Source organism: Sitodiplosis mosellana, unplaced genomic scaffold (assembly GCF_009176505.1).
Source record: "Sitodiplosis mosellana isolate CC-2019 unplaced genomic scaffold, AAFC_SMos_1.0 Smas_scaffold_6165, whole genome shotgun sequence".
Taxonomy (NCBI): domain Eukaryota; kingdom Metazoa; phylum Arthropoda; class Insecta; order Diptera; family Cecidomyiidae; genus Sitodiplosis; species Sitodiplosis mosellana.
Genome location: NW_022601406.1, coordinates 3,316,293 through 3,341,796, shown reverse-complemented (window position 1 = coordinate 3,341,796; position 25,504 = coordinate 3,316,293). Strand labels below are relative to the sequence as shown.

At 37.4% G+C, this 25,504-nt stretch overlaps 3 protein-coding genes across 6 annotated transcripts; all 3 read right to left on the bottom strand.

The window, feature by feature from the left end:
- Positions 1–2,535: 2,535 nt before the first annotated feature.
- LOC129574787 (serine-rich adhesin for platelets-like) lies at positions 2,536–7,989 on the bottom strand. The gene is made up of 2 exons (XM_055457252.1): positions 7,875–7,989; positions 2,536–7,163 (listed from the first exon to the last, which is right to left on the bottom strand). Exons 1-2 carry the CDS (start codon positions 7,987–7,989, stop codon positions 2,536–2,538), a joined length of 4,743 nt encoding a protein of 1,580 aa, XP_055313227.1.
- A 472-nt stretch (positions 7,990–8,461) lies between these two features.
- LOC129574543 (uncharacterized) lies at positions 8,462–17,767 on the bottom strand. 4 transcript variants are annotated; one of them, XM_055456637.1, is made up of 9 exons: positions 16,137–17,046; positions 13,855–14,019; positions 13,383–13,596; positions 12,486–13,108; positions 10,594–12,410; positions 9,945–10,518; positions 9,526–9,675; positions 8,994–9,380; positions 8,462–8,908 (listed from the first exon to the last, which is right to left on the bottom strand). In XM_055456637.1, the coding sequence occupies exons 1-9, from the start codon at positions 16,230–16,232 to the stop codon at positions 8,708–8,710; spliced, it is 4,227 nt and encodes a 1,408-aa protein (XP_055312612.1). In that variant the 5' UTR covers positions 16,233–17,046; the 3' UTR covers positions 8,462–8,707. The 4 variants fall into 4 exon arrangements, with proteins under 4 accessions (XP_055312612.1, XP_055312613.1, XP_055312611.1 ...); XM_055456638.1 differs by having other exon boundaries at positions 10,609–12,410; XM_055456636.1 differs by having other exon boundaries at positions 8,462–8,905; positions 9,945–12,410; positions 16,137–17,767.
- Positions 17,768–22,262: 4,495 nt separating this feature from the next.
- On the bottom strand, positions 22,263–24,588 carry LOC129574786 (protein artichoke-like). The gene is made up of 2 exons (XM_055457251.1): positions 24,579–24,588; positions 22,263–23,146 (listed from the first exon to the last, which is right to left on the bottom strand). Exons 1-2 carry the CDS (start codon positions 24,586–24,588, stop codon positions 22,263–22,265), a joined length of 894 nt encoding a protein of 297 aa, XP_055313226.1.
- Positions 24,589–25,504: the final 916 nt, after the last annotated feature.

The following is a 25,504-nucleotide window of genomic DNA, read 5'->3' as shown; positions in this document are numbered from 1 at the left end:
ATGTTCATTTCCATTTCGTTTCTTTTTTCATCTTTCTTAACATTGTGTTCGACATTTGAAAAATATCGATCGCAACAATAGTCGCTAACCTACATGCTTATATCGCTTTTAAGAATGGATATGATTTTTGTTTTGTTTTTGTTTGGTTGTTATTCTGATCGTTTTTTTCTTCGCTCTTTCTTTCATTTCTGTTTCTGTGTTTTTTTTTATTTCAATCAGTTTTATTTCATACGCGTAATAATGAAGAAGAAGAAGAAAAAAAAAACGTTTTGTTCAACACTTTTTGAAATTTGCTTAGCTACAGTCACACGAGAAGAACAATATTCTAGTAAAAGACATTGTTATTTTTTTTTTTTGAAGGAAGGAGGCAAAAAAGTTCAATAAAACATAGAATAAGCAGAAGAATGCGTTTTTTTCTCTCTCTCTCTCTCTCGCTAAGGATAAAATGAGAAATGATAATAATATTTCTGACCACCAATTTCTTTTTCGTCTTTTTTGCTTACATAATGTGAAATACTTTCCAATATAATTTATATGATTGTTCGAAGAAAAAAAAAACAAAATATTGCTGAACTAAATCAATTTTTTTTATCGCCGAAATGAATCAACTTTTTATATTATTACTTTTTCATTCTTGTTGTTTTCCGCTTTCTCTCCCTCTCTCTGTTTATCCCTCTTTATGATTTTGGCTAAATTATGCTGAATTACTGTTTCGAGAGAAAGAGAATAGACAATGTGGAGAGAGGGGAGGAAAAAAAAACTTTCAATATTTCATTAGACGCATGAATTAAGCGAAACGTGCATCTATTCCAAACGATTTGATCAAAACGCACACCCGAGATAGTATTTTTGAACGACTGTAAAATTTGCTCCATAAACCATGTGAATCGACAATATTTGTATCATCTCTCTCTCTCGCCCTTTCTCTTTCACACAAAGGCATTATCATTTGCTCTCTAAAATATATCAATTGATGAGTGAAAAACACAACTCGAACATTTTCTCTCTCTCTCTCTCTCTCTCTATGTGTATGCAGTCGCTTCGTGCACGCACTCTATAAATTATTTCCCATAACTTCTTCAATGTATTTTTGGGATTTCGTTTTCGAAACGAAAACCCCATATTATATGATAACTGATCTTATTTTCAAACCCATTCGTTATCGTCGTACCGCTGTTTTCGTGCAAGAAAATGCAGAGCACGAATAATTTGCAATAAATTCATCGGGTAGTTTACACAAAGAGGCGTCCAATGTGTCACATTGATGACGTTGCAAGAAGTGTTCATATCTTATGGCCAAAATGGGTAAAATATTTGGGTGTGTGAGTGTCGGTCGTTCGTTGTGTGTTTGGTTGAAATGTTCGAAATTGCATTTTGGGGAAGTTGCTCGCTCATCACCTGAAACAATTGCTCAAGAATCGAGTGAGAGGTAGCGTTTGGTTCATATGCGCAAAATTTCATATGTGGATTTTCACAACAGATTAAACGGATGAGAGCAATTTTCGATTCGATGCCGTCCACCATATGCTCATCCCATACTACCCTTCTTCCTTCCCTCTCTCCGCCCTCTCTCTTTCCCTTACTCTCTCTCTCTCTCTCTCTCACTCGATATCACGTCATCGAAGCGCATCGTCAACAGAAATCGGGTTAGAGACAGAGAGACACATGGACAGGCGGCAGCTGCAGTGGCTGCAACGCGGGGAAACGAGAACGAATAAGAAGAAGATGAATCGAGCTGTAGAGCCGAGAGCAACACCTGCTTTTGAATTATAGATCATGAAGAAGCATTATTCCGTGAATTACGATAAGCCAATGAAAGTTCTTTTTTTCTCAGTCTCTCTACATCTTGTTGTTCTTGTTTCGTTTGGTGTTAGTTTCGAATGTGTGTGTGTGTGTGTTTGTTTGTGTTGATATGCAATGTGTCCCATGCACGTCTATAAGTAGACCATAGATCAAATTAAATTACTGCATTTCAAGCATTTGTTACAGCCATTTAAGTTGTCTAACACACGAACAAATAGAAGGAAAAAAAATGATAATAATAGTCGAAGCGTAGTCGAAGTGGAGATGAACTCAAAAGCTTTTGGCTGCCAATTCACGTAAACGATTTCTCCATCGCGTAATATTTTCCACTCCAACTAAATTGTGCGACGCAATCGGTATTCTAATCGAGAAGAAAAGAATAAACGTGGAAATGGAGAAAAAACGACAGTAAAAAAAATTAAACGAAACAAATAATGAAAAGAAACATAATATACATAGAACGTATTATAATGTAACGACTTAAGTTCAAATGAAAATGATAGGAAAAACCGGGCGATTCAAGCAAATGAACATTATGGCAAAAAAAAGTTGCATTCATTTCACACCACAAAATGAGAAAACCACATTAAAAACAAAATCCAACATAAACAGCAACAGAAAAAAAAATGTAAACTTTTCTCACTAATTCTCTCCGCATACATATGTTTGCGTGTGGTTTTTTCCCGCCCTCTACCAACAATGTTCGCATCCCTTTTTTTTATTCCATTAAAGTTAAAAACTGATGAATGCATCGGGGAATAGATCACTGGTGCTGGGTTCGTCCACACCCAAATCCTCACACTCTTCGGACAGTGATTTTTGTAAGCGTAATTCACGCTCAATGATACTGTTGGTGCGTGCATTCAACCGTGTTTCCGATGACACCGAATTCAATGTTAATGTGTCCGATTTATGTTTGTCAATTATCACCACATTATCGCTTGATTTGTCCAATCGATGGAAGATCAACTCTTGTGCATCATCAATACCATCCACATCGTCATCATCGTGATTATGGTTATTTGGATCTAAAATATCATCGCAGCTTTTGGAATATTCCCCACCAAACAGTGATGGCAGTGTTTTCATATGCATGGAAAAAATGCGACCACTTTGGTGTAACCCATCAAATGATTCATCGTTCACATCATCACCGCATTTCGGTGAATCTAATCCGTTTAGAAAATCATCTTCGCTATCACATATTGGAACTTTCATATCGATTTTTGTGCTAAACACCGACTGGTCTGACGTGATTGGCATTGTAATTGCCGTTGTTTTTGGTTCGGCCGACATCACCGCTGATGACAACAACGACAATGGTGATGATGACGTCGACGTCGACGTCGACGACTTGACATCGTCAAGACATAAACGCTTCGTTTCGCTCATAACCGGCGCAGTTGTGGTTGGTATTGTGTAATTTGTCGTCAAAAGTGTTGCATACTTATTGCTGTCAAGTATTAAAATGCCACGATTCGACTGGAAAATTTGCGACGGCAGTTGAATACTTTCGACTAATGGCTGTGCATCCGATTGGTGTGCTTTAATTGAGGTGAATGTCGGCAAAAGATTACTTGAATTCTCACTTGAACTTTTCAATTGTTCGCATATCGTGGTGAAGCCATCATCCGTGGATTTTTTTACATTCAAACTGTGATGAATGCCACCAATATTCGTGCCCGACAACGTTCGAAACAAGAGTGTTGGGGCGGTGCCAACGGTAGCCATTGACTGTGATTGTAATGATGTTGCTGCTGCTGGAATTGTGGTAAAATTGTCCGATTTTTTTGCGATATTGAATTGAATGTGCTGAGCTTTTGCAAGACCACCACCATCTTTATTGATGGTAACCGAATCGGTCGATATGATTTTTACATTGTTTCCAACGCCACCAAGGTCACGTTGAACATTTGCCGATGGTATCATTACGGTTGCAACATTCGGATGAACGATTTGATTCATTTGGTTGATCTTCGATTGTTCGCCACTTATTACCGTTGTCGTGGTTGTCGTCGGATTTTTATACTTCAAAAAGCCCATGGGCAAGATGTAGTTGTCATTTCGATAGCTTTGTCCACCCGTAATGCACTGTTTGAATGGACGACATTTATTTGCACCGGCTATATTGATTTTGTATGGGAATCCAGTGGTGAAGCCACAGAAGCGAGCACCCGTTTCGCCGGAAGTGTTATTTGAATTTGTGAGTTTTGTCGTTATTTGTCCATGTTGCTGCTGCTGCTGTTGAAGATTCTGTTCCGTTGACACGACAACTGACATGCCCGGAAGTAGGATAGCAGCTGGAGATTGTTGTCCTGTGCCAGCACCACCACCGTCACCGCCTGCCTTCACCATCGCTGACTCAACGATCGAACTATTCGCTACACCGATTGTGAGTGGTTTGAGTTTGGTGGACAATTGTGCTTTGCCATTTGTTAAATTTGTGTTGACATTTGTAAGCAACAGCTCGCCGCCGCTGCCCCCTTCTTGCTTTATGGTGGCTGGAATTATTTCGTTGGTAGTTTGTTGTTGGGCATTTGTTGTCGTTGTTGTGATGATGATCTGATTGTTTGCCGTCTTGAGCATGTCATTCGTACTTGATTTCGGCAATGCAGTGTACGTTGATAGTGATGGCATGGTTGTTAAAATAAAATCATTCCCGTCCAAATTTATGTTTGATATACGTCGCTTTTTATCGGCCGGCTGCTGAATCGTAATCGTATCAATGTTACTTGCACAATCGTTCCCATTTGGGTCATCATTTTGAAGACTTGTGGTACGTTTTCGTGACTCATTTATGGTAGCACTGTGGTATGATTCATTGGAACTGTTTGAATTCGAACTGGAGCTGATGATCGAACCAACGGTGGTCGATGATGTCGATGACATTGATGATTTTGATGAGACCATTCGAATGCCAGACGTTGTGATCGGTGACGATTGAATTGATACCAAATTTGAACGACGTCGCGGTGCCGGTTTGTTATTTAAATCGGGTGAACTGCTTATCTGCTCCGCATACTGAGCTAAAATGTCATAGATTCGCTGAACGGTTTGTTCATCTTCTTGGGATTTTTGCGGATGTTTTGCTGCTGCGGCCGCTGTTGCTTGTGTTTGGGCTGATGGCTGCTGCTGTTGCTGTTGCTGCTGAGCAACTGCTTTAAAATTTGCCGAATCGATTTTTACCGATGCGGCAACATTTTCGAATGTTGACTGAATCAGTGATGTACCATCGGCATTTAATTTTGTACTGGTCACATCTTGCGGTGACTTGATGGTTAATCGCCCCGTTTTTGCTGTAGAAGCATTAACATTGGCTGCAGCGGCGGCCGTAACAACAACGACCGGTGTGCTTGTGCAACGTTTCGTATCAGACAGTGTCGTTGTTATTTTTTGCGTTGTAATGGTTTTGCCAGTTGTGGTGGCCTTTTTTATTATGGCCAAATTGATCTTCTGCGGCAAACCAACCGATCTCATTTGACAACTATCAATTATATGCTGATTGAGTATCCCGCTCAAATTATTCAGCATCAATTTATCGCCAGTTTCATTAATGTTACGCTCTTCTTTGATTTGTTCCATCACCATTTCGAATTCACGAAGTTGATCGACCAAATTTCGCTTTTCCGGTTCGATTTTCGTTTGCATGCGTTGGCTATCGCTGGAGTTTGTTCCGGTGATAATTACCTGCGGACGAATGCAACTGGTCCTGGGTTGTGCCGATGAGATCGCAACATTTCGACCATTCGATGATGTAATCAATGGAAAGATGTGGATTTGATTCATTGCCGGATTTGCAATGGTTGCCGTTGTGCTGAGATTGTTCGTCGTCGTTGTTTCATTGCCAGTCTTTTGTAAAACTTTTAAATCATTTTCATTGGTGACTAAAATCTCACATAAGCCGCTCTTTGATTGTGCGGTTCGATGTTTGGGCATTTGTTTCAAGTAAATCGCTGGTGCCGCTTGAATGGTATTCATTTTCGCACCTATTTTACCATCACCAGATGCAAATGTAGCCGCTACTGGTGAAACATTGAATCCATCTGCTTTGACCAAACCGCCTTGACATTGCAGGAACGTGGTTTGTTGTTTCGGCGATATGATCGTTGTGTGTGACGTTGGAATCGAATAAAAGCCCGATTTTATCACTTTCGTATCGTCCACATCCATTAGCGTTGTTGTGGTGATTGCACCGTTTTTCTTCTCACCTTCGACAATCGCATCCTTTTGCACATCTTTTGTGTTCATGAATTTAGCGTAAATCTCTTCGAACACCGATCTTGTACCAGCAACCGATGCTGAATTCTTGGTGGCCGTTGTTGATGTTGACATCACAGTGAGCGGTGGCGGTGACTTTGATGAAATGCCATCTTTTTTCTCCAGTATTATGGGACAAATATTCTTTTGCTGTTGCAAATCGGGCAAAACTTTCACTTCATTCGTGATCGTTGAACCCATCAACGGTGTTAATCGGATCACTTTACCTTCCGTTTTGCAAATGAATAAATTGTTATTCAATTTCTTGTTGCCATTTTGATCGTTTAACAAATGACGCAATTTTGTTTGATCCGTTTCTGCTTTGACCAACGGCGACACCTCATTCGCTAGAGTCGTTTGTACTTTTAATGCTTTCTGAAAATCGGTAAGTGGTGTCGCACCGCCGATTGTCCGTTCCAAATTCGCGCCAAACGTTGGCAACGGGCTGGCATTGATTGGTTTCGGTGGTGAATTCAGAATGCGTAGCAAGTGATTTGTTCGCGTTGGCATTTCGTACATTTCGGTTTTATTGAGATTTGAACCATTTTTCCCCGTTTGGCCCATTTTATTCATGATAATCACACTAGTTGCGGCCAGTGGTGATCGATTTTCAGTGGATTTTGGCGTTGATATGCTCATCGAACGAAACACTGGCATTGGAACCCCACCATTTGAATTGTCCTGCAATTTTGATCGTTTCACCATGATAACATTGGACTTTTTATTACTCATGGTGTGCACACTTGAAGCTGTGCTTGTGTTTGCCTTCCGTTCAATCGGGCAGCTGTCCATGGCATCTGTGGATGCTGCAAGACTAGTATCATTCACGGCATCACCATTCGAAGTGGATCCATTATTGGAATTCATCGATAAATTGTTTGTGGAATTGTTGTCCGGTTGCTGTGCGGCCGGCTCAATCGGCGTCACCGATTCACCCGATACCGATTGCGTGAGTGCCGTTGCATTTTTATCATTCGGCACAACGATTTGCACCATTCGAACGATAACAACAACCGAATTGTGGCATTTAATAAAGTCATTTTTGTCGAAAAAACGCTGCAATAGAATGCGACTCTTGGCAACGGGCAATTTCGTTGGTTGCACTGAATTAAACAAGTGATTCGCGGTGGGGTGACAGTGGAGTTTTTCCTTTGTGGAAAAACAATGTTGTTTAATCAGTTGTTTTTTCGCCATCATCCATGAATCAAATCGATTTTTCCATGGGTGGCCACCACAGCATTTTGAACAACAGCATTTGATGGCTACTGGGTGGTTGTTCGTTTTTATGCTGTTCGCGGCGGAAGTGGTGGTGTTGGTGGTGGTGGTCGTGGTGGTGCACAATTGTACCGATTCCCAAAAGTCAATCGATTGAAATACTGCGGTCAGTTTTGGATATCGATCCTTTTTTTGCATTGCAATCCGAAACCAATCAACAATAATATGTAAAACGATAACAATAATAGTCATAATAATAGTAAATGTGAGTGTGAGTGTGGTAATAATCAGTGATAGGCAGCGAAAAGCGTAGTACACACAAATTAACCTAAAAATCTGTTTATTCCGTTCGATGTGTAAACAACAAGCTGCAATTGATTCACATGTGCGCGTCCATTGACGCATCGTTTGCCAGAGCTGATACAATTTATGCAATTTTCCTTGCGCTTGCAGCGCATTCAAATTAAGTATTACAAATAATTTTAATTCTACGCCAAAGAGAAATCGATTCGTATGTTTGCGCCGCGGCCAATTGGCCACAATTGGCGCTAGCATTTTTACAATGGAGCTGCAGATTTTGTGCATGACGACACGCTTACCTTTACAATTGTTATTATTTGTCACATTAGAATACAAGTTGATATGTTGAATCGAAGATGATGCGTCGTCGGCATCGTTGGCGGCGGCAGCACATTGTGGCGCCAATGATGTCATTGCCGTCAATGAAGTCTTCGTTATACAGTCGACCAGATTCGTATATCGAACCGAATCACTGCTGTTGTGGTTGTTCTTGTTGAAAAACTGTGCGTGGATATGCGTTGAATAATTTTGCGGTTGCCAATTTGGATTCCGTTCGACTAATAAGCCGCTTTTATACACCGTATTTTCATCACATATATTGTTGCGTTCCTAGAATTGGAGAGAATAACAAGTTTCTTTTTGTTTATGCGTGTCTTTGAGTTTATACAAAGGGATGAAGAGAGTCAAACGAAATTTCAAAATGAAAATTCACATTCAAATTTTTGTTGCTTTTCTTTTCAACTGAAAATAATTCACATGAATAAATCAATGCTAAAGAAAAAAGGAAAAAAAAAGAGTCAATAATGCCGAAAAAAGCAAAAGAGTCAATACTAAAAGAAATGGCACACAGCCAAAACAAAACAAAACAATAAAACCAAAGTAATAATTCAACAGAATAATAAGAATAATAAAATATTTATTAACAAAATAGCTCTTTGAAAATTCGTTCGATTCGTTCTTGTCCATAAAATCAATGCAAATCCGTTCCGATTGAATTAGTCTATTGTCCTCTGAGTTCAATAGGAATTGAAGAAGAAATAATAATAAAAATATTTATATAAAAAAAGAATATTGAAATGAAAAAAAAGGTGAGATATTTCGTATATTTGTGGCTCTCTCGCTCTCTCTCTTCTCATCTGCATTTTAAATGTTTTACCACATTGGCTGAGCTCACGGTGTGGTTTTGCATGAGAAAACTTTGTCGGGCACAAAGTTGCATTTCGTTTGATACATTTTGTGGCATTCCTGAGTGTTGCTTTTGATGCTCGTGCTGATTTCTTTCGCCGCTGTTGCTGCGTTCTTGTTGTCGTTGTTGTTGTTGTTTTTGCTGCTGCTGCAAACAGACAAATTACATTAATTTAGCCATTTATCGTTTGACAATCACAAATTGAATGAAAAAAAGAACAGATTCGACATACCTGTTGTTGCTGTCCATTGTGTTGTTCAGTCTTAAGGCTAATACATTCACCGGGGCAACTGGTTTTTGTGTCCTCACTACTGTTGCAGTCGTCATCATCATCGTTACCATTGTGATTGTGACTACTGCTAATCGAACTGTACGGATACAAATGATTTGTTTTACGATCCTCATCTTCGTCTTCTTCAGCCGTTTGAGCATTTTTTCCACCCGATTCCATTGCATTTTGATTTGTTTGTGATGGTGATGATGATGGTGATGATGATGGCGGAGTTTTGTCTGCGGAAGACGTTTCATTCGTTGCTTGATCACAGTCGGCGGCGGCGGCGTCGGCATCAACACTTTTTGTGTTTGCTTTTGAGTCCGCCATGGATAATGGAATCGTTTCCTGTAACGATTATGTTTAAAAATGGGTCAATGATAATTTTTATTGAAACAATTTATAATTCGAAATGTGAAAAAGGAAAAAATGAACATCAAACATTAAGAAAAATGACCAAAAAGTGAAGAATAAAAATCGAACGTTAGATCACCTTTTTATTGTCGATGACATCATTTGGTTGCTTCAATTCTCGCAGATAAACCGTGTCTTGGCCACTTAACTGATCCAATTTTGGAATTCGATTTAAACGTACCGTACAGTGTTTGGTCAAAATTAATGGCTTTTCAAGTCGTTCGGTGCACTGTAAAACAAAGGATTGGTACGATAATTGTTAAACTAAAATCAAAAATAAGCAAACGAATTTTCACTTTTTATTTTCTAATCAGAGGTTGCAAACGTTGTGTGGGGGGAAAAAATTCTAACAGAATTTGAAGAACGTCCGTTTGCAACTCCTGTTCATAACTAGGAGAAAAGATGTAACTTTTGAACGAAAAAGAGTTTATTTTGCAGCGAAAAATCCAGAATGTCAATTTTTTATCTCAACAAACAAAACTGGAGCAGAAGTCATACCTGGCCATTCGACAAAGCTGTGGTGGTGATGATGTTGCATGAGGGGAGATCATATTGATTGCCATGTACCAAATTGCCTGTTGAACCATTTCGATGATCATCTTGATTTAATAACGATGTGGACGTCCAATCTACGTTTAGATTTCCCTCAATGCTGAATGCGTTCGCATGGCTGGCGATCAACGGTGAATTAGTTGCGATTGAATCTTTCGATTGTCCATTCGATGAATCTACAGTTGCCGCATCATTTGGTTTGATGGTGGTGGTTTTCTTTGGTTTTCGGAATGCCATCAATGGGTTTTTTGGCTTTGGACTTTGCACACCAATCACCGAATTCGTCGCATTCAATGCAGATGGCACATCACATGAACTCTTACTATTACTATCCAATGTCATAACACTATCCGTTTCGATGACTGGCATATTAGGTGTTGGCTTGATGACTGGCACATCGACGACTGGTACATCGACGACTGGTACATCGATGACTGGTACATCGACGACTGGTTCATCGTAAACTAGCACATTGACGACTGGAACATCGACGACTGGTTCATCGACGACTGGTTCATCGTAAACTAGCACATTGACGACTGGAACATCGACGACTGGTACATCGACAACTAGCACATCGACGATTGGAACATCGACGACTGGTTCATCGACGACTGGGACATCGCTTACTGGTGGTTGTTGTGTCAATGGGCAGAGTTCATTTATCACTGGCGATTGTGATTCGGACTCTTGTACGGATTGCATACTATTTATTGTCGCATCATTTGTTAAATAGGAAATTTGTGTGGAATTTAAGCCAAGCAATTTGTTCATATTTCCGACTATATTTTGAAATTGCATATCAACCTTTTCATCTTCATCAAAATCCCCATCGTCACAAATCAATGGGAATGGTGGTGTTTGTTCGTGTGCTTGAATTTGTAGTTCAGGTGCTGCCATAATTATGCTATTGACTAGGTTACTGTCATCGTCGGTTGCTATGGCCGTTGCCGTACACGTCTGTTCAAATTGATTTGGGGGATAGGTGAGTTGGGAAAAATTGCTCAATGGCTCATGGTTGCTATCGCCGTTTGTTGTTAGCATTGATTGAATGCCATTCGATTTGGTCATTTCATCGGCGGGCTCACTCTTCGATACGACTGAATAAAAATGATTAGTTAGTGGAAAATTTGCACCGTTGAACTGTTGCATATTTGATAAATCAGCAAATGTTCGCGACACATCTTCATCACAGTCAAATTTTGTGTCATCATCAACTGGCTCCTGTTTTATGTCAATATCCGTTGGTTCGAGTTTTATATCAACAATCAGTTGATCGGTGTCCGGTTCGGTTTTAATGGTAGGTATGCTTGGAACATTTTCTTCGCCCGATTTTTCCTTCTTCAATGGGCGTTTTCGTGGCTTACGATTCGGTTTTTTCAAACTATCACTGTTCATTGGTCTTGGGAGCTTTTGCTTCTTTTTCTGTTGATCACCATCATTTGGTTCTTTCTTAATTTGTACAGCGTTTTCGCTCTCTTCCAGCAGTTTTTGACTTCGTTGAATCAGACGCCGCTTACGAGCGCGCAAACGTTTCGCTTCTTTGACGATGAATTCCTTCGATTCTGGTGCGGTATCGGTGTCTACTTCACTCGCATTGCCACCTCCAATTTCGATATCGCTGTCGTCGCCGTGTTTATTCGGAACCAATTGGACTGATTCCTCGCTATCGCTGTCGGCCACATAAATTTCATATCCTTTTTCGATTCCCGGATATTCATGTGGTGTAAAATCTTTGAAATCATCGTAATTTAGGTTGATAAATTTGAGTTTATCATTCGCACTAGCCGTTGTATTTTCGACGATTTGCATCTTCTTCTCGGTCACCAGCAATTCTTCGCATTCTTTCTTCAAATCTAGCCATGGAACGAGCCAATTGAGATTTTTAATACGTGGCACCGTCAACAAGCACACCAAATCCGACCGCACATTCTCCGACAAACACGTGAGCGAATCGAGCAAACGGTTTGGCGCTCGCAATGCATCGTATTCCTTAGAATTAAGGAGCAAATCCGAACTGGTAATGGTGGGCAATGCATCAATCGATTCATTATGTGATGTTATTGCTGTTGTTTCTGTCATTTCTGTCATTTCTGTTGTTTCTGTTGTTGTCGCTGCCATGGTAGCTGCTTCTGTTGCGCTTTGTTCTGACGCAGCCAATTTACAAACCAGCTGGAAGCATTCGTAGGTTGGATTCATTGAGAACGCCGTAAGTATACATTCTTTTTCTAAATTTGGATGACCATGCAGGAGTTGCCCCAAATACAAGTAACGTATCGATGTTTGCTTCTCCAAATCCAATATAACTGACGCATCGACCGTTTCGTCGTATTTTTTGTGCTCCAGCACATTGATTTCTTTTGTTAATTCCGAACAAAATACCCGCAATGCCGTTTCACAATCGTTTGGATACTGGAAAATGAACGAGAAATTGAATTAATACATTTTAATGGGATAAATGTCTGTGGCATATTTCAGTGTACCAACCATTTCGAATAGAATTTCACAGCAATCGTATATCTGTGAATTGGATGCGGCCGTTTGAATGAGTTTTTGAAAAAGTTCCTCGAAATTTGTCAGGTCCTTATTTCTTCGGATCCACTCGATTAGCAGTCGTCTGAAGATATTTTCTAGGCCATTCGTTGTATATTCACCACTTAAAATGCGCACCAAAATCAATTGCAATGCATATTGACTCACGGCCAGATGATATTTGTGCAAACGTGCTGCCGATGATAGCTGCTCTTTTTTGCCGGTCTTTGGTTTTGCGATTGATTTTTTTCGATTGGTTAGGGCCACATGAGCGTCAATCGTTGCAAAACTATTGATTATAAACTCTTTGACCGATTCCAATTCCATGGCTTCCAACTCAGTTTTTAGGCGGGAAGACTCCTTGAATTTGTACATCAAGGAAAAATAAATTTCGAGCAACGTTTGATTATGACCCAGCGACACGGTTCGACGTAGCACGTGCTCGTCGGTGCACATTTGAATCACACGTAACGCTTCCGTCACGAAATTCATGGCCAAACGATCACATTTTGTCTCGATCAATTTTCGTGCACGCATTTCTATCATACATCCTCGTTCAATCGAAAAGTATTCGATTTCTGTTCGACAGGTGGAGCGAAAGAAGAAAATTGTTGATTAATTAAAGGGAATTTTAAATATTCTATTTTCGACAATTGATTATTATTCAAAGATTATTATGAACTGAAAATGATTGTGATTATTCCAGGGACTGAAAATGTTCTAGACAAATGCCGTTTATGATTCTTGGAAAAACAAATGGAAGAAAATTGAATTTTTCATTTAAAAAAAAAAGAAGAGAAAATTCTCAACCAAAAGCCATTCGTTTTCAACATCATTTCCGTTCATGCTCACCTTTGTTAAGCTGTTCATCTGATATGGTTGTGGGTGCCTGGTTGCCGTCATTGAAGATCAGTTTCAGTGTTGGATGAGACCATGGTTCGTTGATATTCTCAACAATATACTTGCATCGGTAATAAATATTCGTATACTTTTCAAGCAACGGTGCACATTCATTTATCCTAGTTTTCAATTGCTCTAAGTCTCTGACGTCGGTCTTTGTGCAGTCCTACAAATGATTCAAAATAAATTTCTCTTTATTATTTCATTATATTTCTAATGACTGGATCACACTTTCCATCCGTGCACTTTTAATCGACTTTTAATGATTGTTTGTAAACATAAATCTACTCGTCATTTAATTCAATCATAAAAGGTATTTATATTTTATAGTCATCTCATCAAATAACACACGGATAATAAGCCGAATAAGACAGTGAAGAAGATTTGTTTTGTTTTTTTTTCTGTCAAAAATTGGTACACATACCATTAACATTGACTCCAGCGTACATTTGACTATATATTGCATCCATCGTTCGAAATGTTCGGAATTTGTTTGAATCAAATTTTGTAGATTAAGCCAGGCTGCCGCTAATAATTCCGTTCGATTGCTGCACTCACTCGTTGCATTCGATAATTTTTTCAATATATTCTAAAAGTGAAAAATGAAACAAGCAAAAAACCATCATTTTTATTAACTAAATACAATTTCAACGGAAGAGTCGAAAAAAAAAGTTCAATTCAAAGTAATGAAATGCACCAAATCCACTTGAAAATAAAATGCCGCTCGTAGAATGCATACATTTTTATTAGGTGCAATTTATGAAATGGTGGTGAAAGGAAATGGTGCACAAAAAGCAAAAAACGTGATAAACCCGCCACCACTTCATTTAATCTGACCGAACATCGTGTGTGGCGAAAAAAAAACAAACTCGTTAAATCAAGTTAAAACCAAATTTGGTTTGTGTGTTGTATATGAGCATGAGCATGATTAATTGCAATTTATCCCACGGGTAATGTATCGAAACGCTTGTACACATAGACGGACTAACAGGTTATAAATATAATCAACACATAGACACGAGAGAAAAAAAAACAATTAACGAGAAACAACAATTAAAGCATGTGGTAAAGACCTTGAAAACTTCGATTTCAAGGTGACTGCATTTTTAGTGTCAAGCATTGCCTTTATTTTTGTATATGCTAAAAATGGTTTGCAACCTATCCACCCTCTGCAATATGCAATTTAAATTTATAATTTGTGTATACGCTTGGATATTTGAGTCTAGAGATTGGAGAATGAATTCATATCATAGAAACCGTTTTGCATAACAACGAACTGACTCTTGAAATGCAAATTAAATTCTTTTTCTCTTGCTTAAAAAAAACGTTCCTTTGAAGATAAGAGCCGTGGCTGTGATGGATGTTATCGAAAATCAACATATCGAATTAAGCCGTTATTGCAAATGTTGCGGAGCGAAAGAGGTCAAGGGCTGGTTGATATAATTGACAGCATACTTGCGGTACAAATAAAAAGGAAAATTGTTTGCATATTAGCTACAGAGAGCAAAAAGAAAGAGTGCTTCACCGCACACTAACCATCCTCCGCACATAACACTACGGCTACACATTGTAACAGAATGCACTATCATTATCATCAATCCATGTACCATCATCACGCATCCACTCTTTTTTTTCCTCATTCACACTCCCACATACAAAACACCAGAAAAGAAATCCAAGAGTGGAAATGAATGGAACTCTTTTTATCTCTACATATTTTTTCCTCTCTCGTTGCAAATCAAAGCAGTAGAACATTCGTTGATTGTCCTTTTCTAATGGATTCTGGATATGCTTCATGTCGACGGCATGTGACGTGATGTGTTTAGTTATAGCTACTGTGTGATATATGCACATGTCTTTCACAATACACACATCCTTCTTCTTTTTTTTTCCTAGCTCCAAGTGAAATGGCAAAAAGTCGAGAGTGAATGATAGAGAAAAAATATATGGGGGGGAGGGGTTCATTTTACAACAAAACATTAGCAAAATGGCTGCGCGCCATTCTGACAAATCGTCTTCGTCTCTTTCACTCGCGGCTATTTATTGCATTCCAAACATTCATTTCCGCAAATTGATAACAATAAATGCCAGCGTTTTTCGTTCACTTCATGTCCCATGCCATTTGATACCGCATTTCTTGTCAATGCAGAGAAATATCTGTGGATATCGGTCTACGGCAAATGAGACAATCACATAAATGCACTATTTCTTGAAATTGCTTCGGTGTTGTCAAGATATGTTACGAGCATCGAACGAATTCCATTCGAAGCGATTCGAATGATTCTTTTGCCCGAATATTGACAACATTCAATTTCACATTGGTACAAATTTGCCAATGAATGACCAAACCAAATTTCACAATTAGCCATAACACACGAAACTGGCAATGATGATTGTGTTTTCGATACACAACGAACTCAGTTGGCCATTGTCGGTGGCTAAAAAACAAAATCGAAATATTAAAATCATACACATTAAAATCACTAATTTTTCTTCATTTGTATGAATAAAGCAAAAACGGTACAAACACACGAAAATCATGAATGTAAATCTTGATATTGTTTTTAATTGAATTTTCAAACGCTAAATTCAGTTTTTAATTGATGAGTCTGTTTTGTGGCCGATAACACACAACAACACACAACAACACACATTGTTATTATTGTTTTCTTCTTCTTTTTTTTGATGTTGGGGTTTATTTATTACCTTGATATTTTCAACCAAAGCCGTAGCCGCCGTTGTTGATACATCGGAAGATGATATTGTGGCTATGGTCGACGGATCGAAATCGTTTCGATGCATCCTCGGCCGATTTTCCACATTAAATTAGTTTTTGTTGTTTTGGTTTGTTTTGTGGGGTTTTGGGTTATTGTGGATTTTTGAGTGTTATTCCAACGGATTCAATTGCGGTTATTTCACAAATTTTTATTTGTTCATTCGTCGTTTGTTTATCAAATGTCCCTTTTTTCGATTGAACATTTGTGGTGGTGTCACATTTGTTTACAAAAATTATCTGCTTGATTGCATGATTCACTCGTAATTCGGATTGAATTTTATTATTGTTTCAATCAACTGTCACACACTACCATTGCAACTCGTTTACTTTTCTTCTCTCGTCCGAAAACGTTTTCAATTCTTTGTGTTTTTTTTTCTCTTCTGAATACAGTAGCCAAATTGTCTATTGTCTTTACTGTAGTTCGACTGATTGTTTTTGTTATTAACAACTTTTCGCTTTCATTTCTCCTCGCTTGTGTGTTGTCTGTTCTCTGTCTTTCGTTTGTCACTTTTTTTTTACCTACTCTCGTTCGTTCTTTCGCTTCAATTTCACAACACAATTCACAAGCACTTTCCTGAATCGACGGGTAAAACACTCACGATACAACGAATCGAAGAGAATTCTGTTATTTTTTTTCGGATTTCGTATTGACTTTCGATTTTTGATTCAATGAAACGGTAATCCATTGGCTTGTGATATTGCGATTGAATGCAATGGCCCGAACAAAACTGAAAATTCATTTGTGCATTTATTTATCGCCATATTAGAATCATTCGTATTATGAGAGAGATAGAGAGAATAAATATGGTGGATAGAACTGAGAGACCATTGAACAAGTTTACTACTATGTGGTGCGTGTGTGATTGTGTGCAATACATTTGACAACTACACATACACAACGAGTCCGACATTTCTCACATCGCATGTTGCACGGACGACATGAACGTTATGTCAATTTCACTTGCCATACACACACTTGAAGCCGTACGTACGGTGAAAGAATCGTGACAGATGCGAATATCGCATACGCTATACACACATATACATATACACACGCATACAGCTGTAGCTACTTCACGGCATACACTCGCTTCGTATTTCGAAAACGAAATGTTTATTTGTTTTGCTTTTGCATGGAATTCTTTTAGTATTGCCAGCTATACGATACACAAGCACAGCGGAACAGCGGCTATTGATGGTTTTATATCAGTTTTTGTTGGATTTTGCAAAATATTTGAATGAAATGCATTTTTTAATCAGATTTTTTAGTCATTTTTTGCCTGATTTTTTTCAACTTAATCAAATGACACGCTTTTATTTTGATAGGACTGTATCAAATGCAATCACAAATACACTGATAATTTTCGTTTGAGGTGTATACGTGACGGAATGAACAACGAACGTTTTTTTGTGAATGTTCTTCCGAATTTTATTCAACATTTAATTTGGGCTATATTAAAAATTTGGAATTCGGGAAGAAAAATTATGATTTTTTTTTACTCTTTATTCAAACTAGCTCCATGAATATCAATTCGATGACCTATCCTTTGGAACAAATATGCTCACATTTACTCAAGCAAAGTACTCATATTGGAATTCTACATCTATACATTTCTCTGGAATACTTAAGTTTGAATTTAAAATCGACAGTTTCTTATTGGATTCATTATCAGTTTTATATATTGTTTTAATGCGCTCAATTTGTTTAACGTAATGAATGTGCCTCTTATCAATAGATTCTTTACAGCGACAATTATTCAATGCAGACTGTGATTTGCAAATGCATGCAAATGCATTCACAGTATTTGGAGTTAATAAATGTGGTTAAAAGGGTATGAGATGAGAAAATCGCCCTCAATCTTCAATATAAATTATGGAGTTTTGTTGTATTTTTGTATAACTTTCGTTAAAAGGAAAATAAGAACAAAAACGAAGCATTATCTGAACAAACACTATTAGTGGTGTGTACTATGTTTTACATTTAATGCGGATTCAGAACAGTGATAGAATACTTCATATTATTGGACCACACAAGAGAATAAAAGACAAAAACGTTGGTTTTTATATTGAAAATAATTATTTTTATTTTCATTTGATTTGAAAGACTATCAGATAAATTAGGAAGAATTAAAATGAAATCAGCAAATGGAAATTTGCAAAGAGGTAACCGATGTAATTTTCAATCAGGCGAATCGTAACAATTCTACCATCTAAAACGCACGAAAAAAAATATGAAACACATTTAGATTCAAGATAATTTAAAATTTCATTGTGTTTCGGGCATTTTAGAGTTTAATCAATTTTGGTTCCTCCTATAAGATTACAATTTTAACCATGCTTTTTTTCCATGAATCACCGATTAGCTTCACTTTTAGCATCTCACGCTCGAGCAATTCCATAAACGTTGCTAAATACTCGCAGGACAGCTGATTATTGGAGATATTCAATTCTATTAGACGTGGAAGGTTTGATCTTGTAAAGCCTTCCAATTCCGTTATTAAGTTTCCTTCCAGATGAAACCAGGTCAATTGGCTGAAATAATAAGAAAATGCAAATCGGTGACATTTTTGAATGCGTCTGTTTTCAATTCGCCTAGGAAATTATCCGGTATATCCAGTCCCCGAAGTGTTGATCCAATTTCCGGAATGTGTGTCAATTTACAGCGCTCAGCATTTAAAAAATGTAATTCTTTTAAGTTCAGCAAAGCTCGTTTGAAATCGAAATGCTCCAAATCATTATCCCAGAAAAAAAGTTTTTTTTAATCTTTGAATTGAGTCAAACAGTTTGATTGGAAAAATGGCATTTGATAGAGGGAACGCTTCTAATATGGTGAAGTTTTGAAATGTTGTCGCATTCAATTTTCCAAGATCGGTTTCATTGACAACTAGATACCGAATATTTGGACTAAAATAGTGAAATATTTCTTGATTAACTCGAAAAGGCAATCAATTCTAGATCTTGAAAACTCTCCAACACTTGAACATTGTCGATTTTACGTAAATTTTCATTTCCGAAAATGCTAAGGTGCGTCACATTTGTCCAATGTTTTATCACGTTCAAGTCGAATTGATTTCGTTCTGTGATGAGCACAAATAAAACTTTCAAATTGGTAAACTTTTGTAATAGTTGGGTAAGGGAGATGGTCTAGTTATGAGACAGCGCCAGTTATGAGACAGTCAATTATTTCTGTCATACGCTATGGAAGTGTTGGTATGAGAACTGTCAATGTTCTTTATTCGATGTCCGCCAGTTTTTAGGCTAACACCGAAGTGAATAGACGCATTGCTTGTATACGCACCAAACATCGTGTTGAAAATCGTGTGAAAAAAGGATTTGGAATATTTTTCATAGTGCCAATTTTTTGTGAAAATCAAGTTAAAAAGGTGAGTGTAATGCATTAAAATGTTGTATTTTGATTATATTTTGTGATTCTAGTTCGGATTGTTCGATTATGTGTTGTGGAAAATTTTTTGTGAGTAATGTTCAAAATGGCGTCTCGATCCGGTTATGAGACACCGTGTTGCCCAGTTATGAGACACTCTAGATTTTGCACTGAAAGCGTATAGAAACGTCATATTTCGTCATTTTTGTTGTCAAAACGCATTTATATGCAATTACAATTGTATTTTAACTAATATTCTCGGATTTGTCATGTCTCCTCCAAAAAAGCTTCATTGCAACGGGCATTGCTCCATATAATCCGGACATCTTTACTGACGCTGACTTTGTCCAAGCCGTTGAACAAAATGACATAGAAGTGGCTATTGATGCTGATATCACCGAAGACGACCAGCGACGCATCGTTTTCAACGATGCCATTGATCCTGTTGGTCGTGAAGAAGAGGTGTCAACATCTGAGCCCTCTGAACTATCCAGCTCGGTGTCACTAATGTCTCTTGCAAGCAACACTTCGTCGGTTTTGGATGCGGTTGGCCCTCTACAAGGCAAAACTCCAAAACCAAAGTCGAATCGTGGACGAAAACCGATGGAAAGTGCTGAATTGACTTCTCCGGAAACCATGTCCGTTTTGAAGCAAAAGGCACTTGCGAAAGCGCAAAAAGCAGCAGCGAAAGCGGAAAAAGCAGCAAAGAAAGCAACGTCAAAGAAGCCAACCCCTAAGAAAGCAGCACCGAAGAGAGCAACATCAAAAGCAACACCACCGCCCAAGCGCCGTAGAACTGAAAAATCACCACCGTCCGATGAAGACACGGACTTCTGCATCATTTGTTTGACGCTGTTACCAAACAAATTGACCGCTGAAAATTCCATCCAATGCAACGTATGCAAGCGGCCAGCTCACTTGAAATGCGCTGACATGCGTGCAAGCTTCTTTACTTGCAAACACTGCGACAGTGACATGAAACAAGACGAAGACGAGGATTTCGATGATGATGATGAATGAAAATTGTTATTTCCTTGTCATGTAAGGCCATTAAAGGCCCAATTTTCTTTATTTTAGCCATTGAAGGTCTTTATAATAAATAAAAAATAATATTTGAACATTTTATGATGAGTTTCCTTCATATTTATCCACTTGTATTCAATTTTTCTGGGTGTCTCATAACTGGGCCAAAAATTTTTTGGGGCCAAAAAAATAGTCCTCACAAAATTGGTCAAATTTTTTTTCGAGTAACTGGAATCAATAAACTTTCATCGGAAAAAAGTTGCGTCTGGACATAAGCTACATGATAGAACTCTAACTTTACATTTTTGAAAGCCACAGAATTTTTTTTAAATCTAAAACAAAACCCGTCTCATAACTAGACCATCTCCCTTATGTTTCAATTTTTCGGCGGTGTCATCCAGACCAATTCCTTTGAGTGATGGCGATAGGCAACGCAATAATTCTGTGGGATTGTCAAAAATGTTTTCAAGGAGGAATACTTCAATTTTTTTAAAACTATTTTCGTTGCAATGTATTTCGGCTCTACTTCCATCCGATGCGTAGAAAATTCCTTTCTTGTCACTGTTGACAATAACACGCATATCACACTTGTCGCTAACAACCCCCAATGCCAAATCCCAATCGATTCCCATGAAATGAATACGAATACATCCGTTTTCTTCAATGATGCAAATAAATCAGTAGCTTCCCACGGCAACTCTCCATTCAATCGCAATGTTTTCAATTTTATGTTATTTTTTAGTGTGCCATTAAAATAATCTATGTGACATTAGCTCAAATCGATATATTCCAGTTCGGTTAAATACGCAAGGATTGTCCATTCTTAATGGGCACCTAATGTAATTTTTTTGCGCGACGAATTTGAAAACCATGAAAAATGAATGGGTGCGTTTAATATTATACAGCATACTAGCAATGGTTGGAAATTCGAACAATAAAACTCAACCGATTCTATTCTATGGTCCAAACGACCACAATTGAAATAAGCCGATTCGCAAAGTTTGAGTAGAAACAGAACGACATTCATTTCAACAAAATGATTCTGTTTTTAATACGGAGAAAAATCGATTTGGTTTTACGCTCAACTCAATTCAAATTCACTGATCAGTTTTGATTGTACGGCGGATACATATTCCCACTACAAATTGCTTCAGATTTCGATTCGTTATCATGAGTTTCATAATGGCATGCTATTTCTGGACGTAATGAAGGTGTGTCTTTTCAACAGTTGTTTTGCAAATATTGAATGCGGTGCATTTGATTGCCCAAATCGAAGGTGAATATGACAAGCAATCGCATCCGATACACATTCGCAATCTTACATGTGGATTGTTGAAATGACTAGTAATGATTAATACTTACTCGAATGTATTATGTAACAGAAGTCAACGAGTTCATTTAATTATATGTACATTGATTATCACAGTCGAAGCAATGCTGAAAATGTAAGTTCCATTTTATTTACGGTCAATAAGACTTGAACAAATAACGTTTATTAATTATTATTAGAGTATAGAAAAAGCTCAACTTCATCCTCAAAAAAGAAAAGAAAAACGAAACAAAAGAAAAGATTTTCAAAATTTGTCAAAAGATCAACAATCGTTCGGACATTTTACGCTTTAATGAATTTCGGTTTGAATTTCATCGTATCTCAACGATTACAATTTTGGTCATGTTTTTGTTTCCATGGATCGCCGATCAGTTCCAATTTCGGCCATTCGCGCTTGAGTTGTGCTACAAATGCTGTCAAATACTCGCATGACAGCTGATTATTCGAAATATCCAGTTCATATAGTCTCGGAAGGCGTGATTTAATGAATCCTTCTATGTTCGTTATGTTGTTTCCATTCAAACGAAACCATCTCAAATTGCTCATTGCTAAAGTTAAATTAACACGTTGCAAACTGTTGTATGAAAGATCGAGCACTTCCAGCTTCGGATTATGTTCGAACACATCAAAATCAACACTCGACAAATGTGTATTGCTCACATTGAGAGCACGCAAGTTTGTGACACTTTTGAATGAGTTGGTTTTCAATTCTCTCAAAAAATTATCCGATATATGAAGTGCCTTAAGCGTTGATCCAAATTCTGGGATTTTTGCCAATGTACAGTTAGCAGCACGCACAGCTTCCAATCGCTTCAAATTCAACAAAGCTCGTTTAAAATCGAAATGCTCCAAATCATTATAAGAAACATCGATGAATATTAAACTTTGCAATGAATCAAATAGCTCGGAGTCATTAACTGGAAAACTTGTATTTGCTAGTAGCAACTCGCGTAAATGGGTGAATTTTTGAAAGGTTGTCACGTTCACTTTTCCAGCATTGCTTCCACTTACATCCAAGTAACGAATACTTGGATTCAAACATTGAATTATCTCTGGGATATTCTCCAATCGATTATTCGAAAGATCGATCGATGTTAAATATTGAAAACTCTCCAACACTCGAACATTGTCGATTTGTCGTAAATTTTCGTTGCCTTTGATTTCAAGCATCATAATACTTTTCAAATCTTTCACTACATTCAAGTCTAATTGGTTTAATTTTGAATTGTTTATATATAAATGTTTTAAATTAGTAAACTTTTTTAGTACGTTGCTTTGGTTTAAATTTTCGACACAATCGCCTAATTTCAATACTTGGAGTGATGGTGGTAAGCAACGCAACATTTCTGTGGGATTTTCGAAATTGTTCCCAAGTTGGAATACATTTATTCTATTAAAACTATTTTCATTGCAATGTATGTCGGCTCTACTTCCATTCGATGCGTAGAAAATGCCTTCTTTGTTACTGTTGACAATAACACGCATATCACTTGTCACCAATATATTCCAATACAAATTCTTAACCAACGCCCATGAAAGGTATACTGATACTTCTGTTTTCTTCAATGTTATAAATAAATCAGTAGCTCCCCATAGAGAATTACCATCCAGTCGCAGTGTTTTCAATTTTGTGTTACTTCTTAGTGTGCCACGAAAATTATTTATGTTGCTCCAGCTCAAATCGATATATTCCAAATCAGTTAAATTCACAAAGCTTTCTCCATCAAAAGTAGAAAGACCGGCGTGTTTTAGATGAATTTTCACTAATTTAGCCGGAAGGACGTTGATCTCGCATATTTTATTGTATGAAAAGTCGATTTCCGTTGCAGCCGGCAATTGTAAATTTGAAATTTTCGTGAAATGATTATGTGATGCGTTCAACTTTACTAACCGGTCATGTTTCAATTCAAACTCTTGATCATATAATGAGTCAAAGTTTTCAAGCCCAGATGATGAAATATCCAACGATAACAAGTTCGGAAATTCTTCGACGAATCGCTTGATCTTATGATGATCACAGCCACCAATTTTCAGATAAGTTACTTTCGATTTATCAGTTACGTTCGCAGAGGGAAATGATGATGAACAATCCACAGGCGCCATTCCTTCGAAATTCGAACAGTAAAACTCAACCGATTCTATTCTATGGTCCCAACGACCACAATAGAAATAAGCCGATTCACAAAATTTGAACAGAAACAGAACAAAAATGATCGCGACATTCATTTCAACGAAATGAAACTGTTTTTATTAAGAGAGAAAAATCGAATTGCTCTTACGCTCAACTCAGTTCAAATCTATTGATCAAACAGATCGGTTTTGATTCTACGGAGGATTTTTACTGACACGGAATTTAAATAAAGCTCTATTTCAAATTGGAATTCCCAGTGAAAATAAGTTCAAATCTCAACTCGTTATCATGTGTTTCATAACATGCTATTTCTGGACGTAATGAATGTGTGTCTTATCAACAGCTCTCTTACAAATATTGAATTGCATTTGATTGTTTATAGAAGATGAATATAACAAGCAATCGCACCCATTGCATAATTGTACTGTTACATGTGTACCTCATTCGTCAGATAAGTGCTTCTTTTGATAATCGTTGAAAGAAATAGTTTAATGAATAATACTTACTTGGATGCATTATGAAGCAGAAATTAACAAGATCATTTAGTGGTTTGTACAATTAACACAGTCAAAGCAATGTTAAAAATATGTGTTCATAGCATTCTACCCTTTCATTTACGGTCATCAGGACTTCGGAGTACTTTACATTGACAAACAAATCTGTTTATGATTAGAGTGTAGAAAATACTCAAATTCATCTTCAAAAAGAAAAGAAGAAACGATTTTCAAAAAAAACAATTTTTTTTTATTCAAAATGGATAATCCTGAACAAATTAAATTGATCAATTCAAAGTCAAATCGAAGCAAAGATTGATAATTATTTTAAATTAAACGCATTTTCCGAAGGTTTGGTTTGTAGTTTGATAATTTTACGATTCAATCAATTTTGTTTATGAAGTTCATCTTATCGTGTTCTAATTCGTACGATTACAATTTTGGTCATGTTTTTGTTTCCATGGATCGCCGATCAGTTCCAATTTCGGGCATTCGCGCTTGAGTTGTGCTACAAATGCTGTCAGATATTCGCATGACAGCTGATTATTCGAAATATCCAGTTTATATAGTCTCGGAAGGCGTGATTTTGTGAATCCTTCTATGTTCGTTATGTGGTTTCCATTCAGACGAAGCCATCTCAAATTGCTATTATTCATAGAAACTGGACAAAAACATCAAAAGTGGTCAACTGGAATTGAAGATTTGCACAGAATAATATTAAAGCCATGATAATTGTCATCATAATAATAATATAAAAAGATCGATATCTTCATCGATGATAAAATGTGTAGGTAGGACTTTTTTGAATTGTTTTTTTTTTACTTACCGATTTCAAAACTTCTTAGTTTAGTTGCTGTAACGAGCCCATACTGAAATCGACTCCATTCTGCATTTGATTGATCATAAACTACACGTACATCTGGTCTGATGTCCTCAAC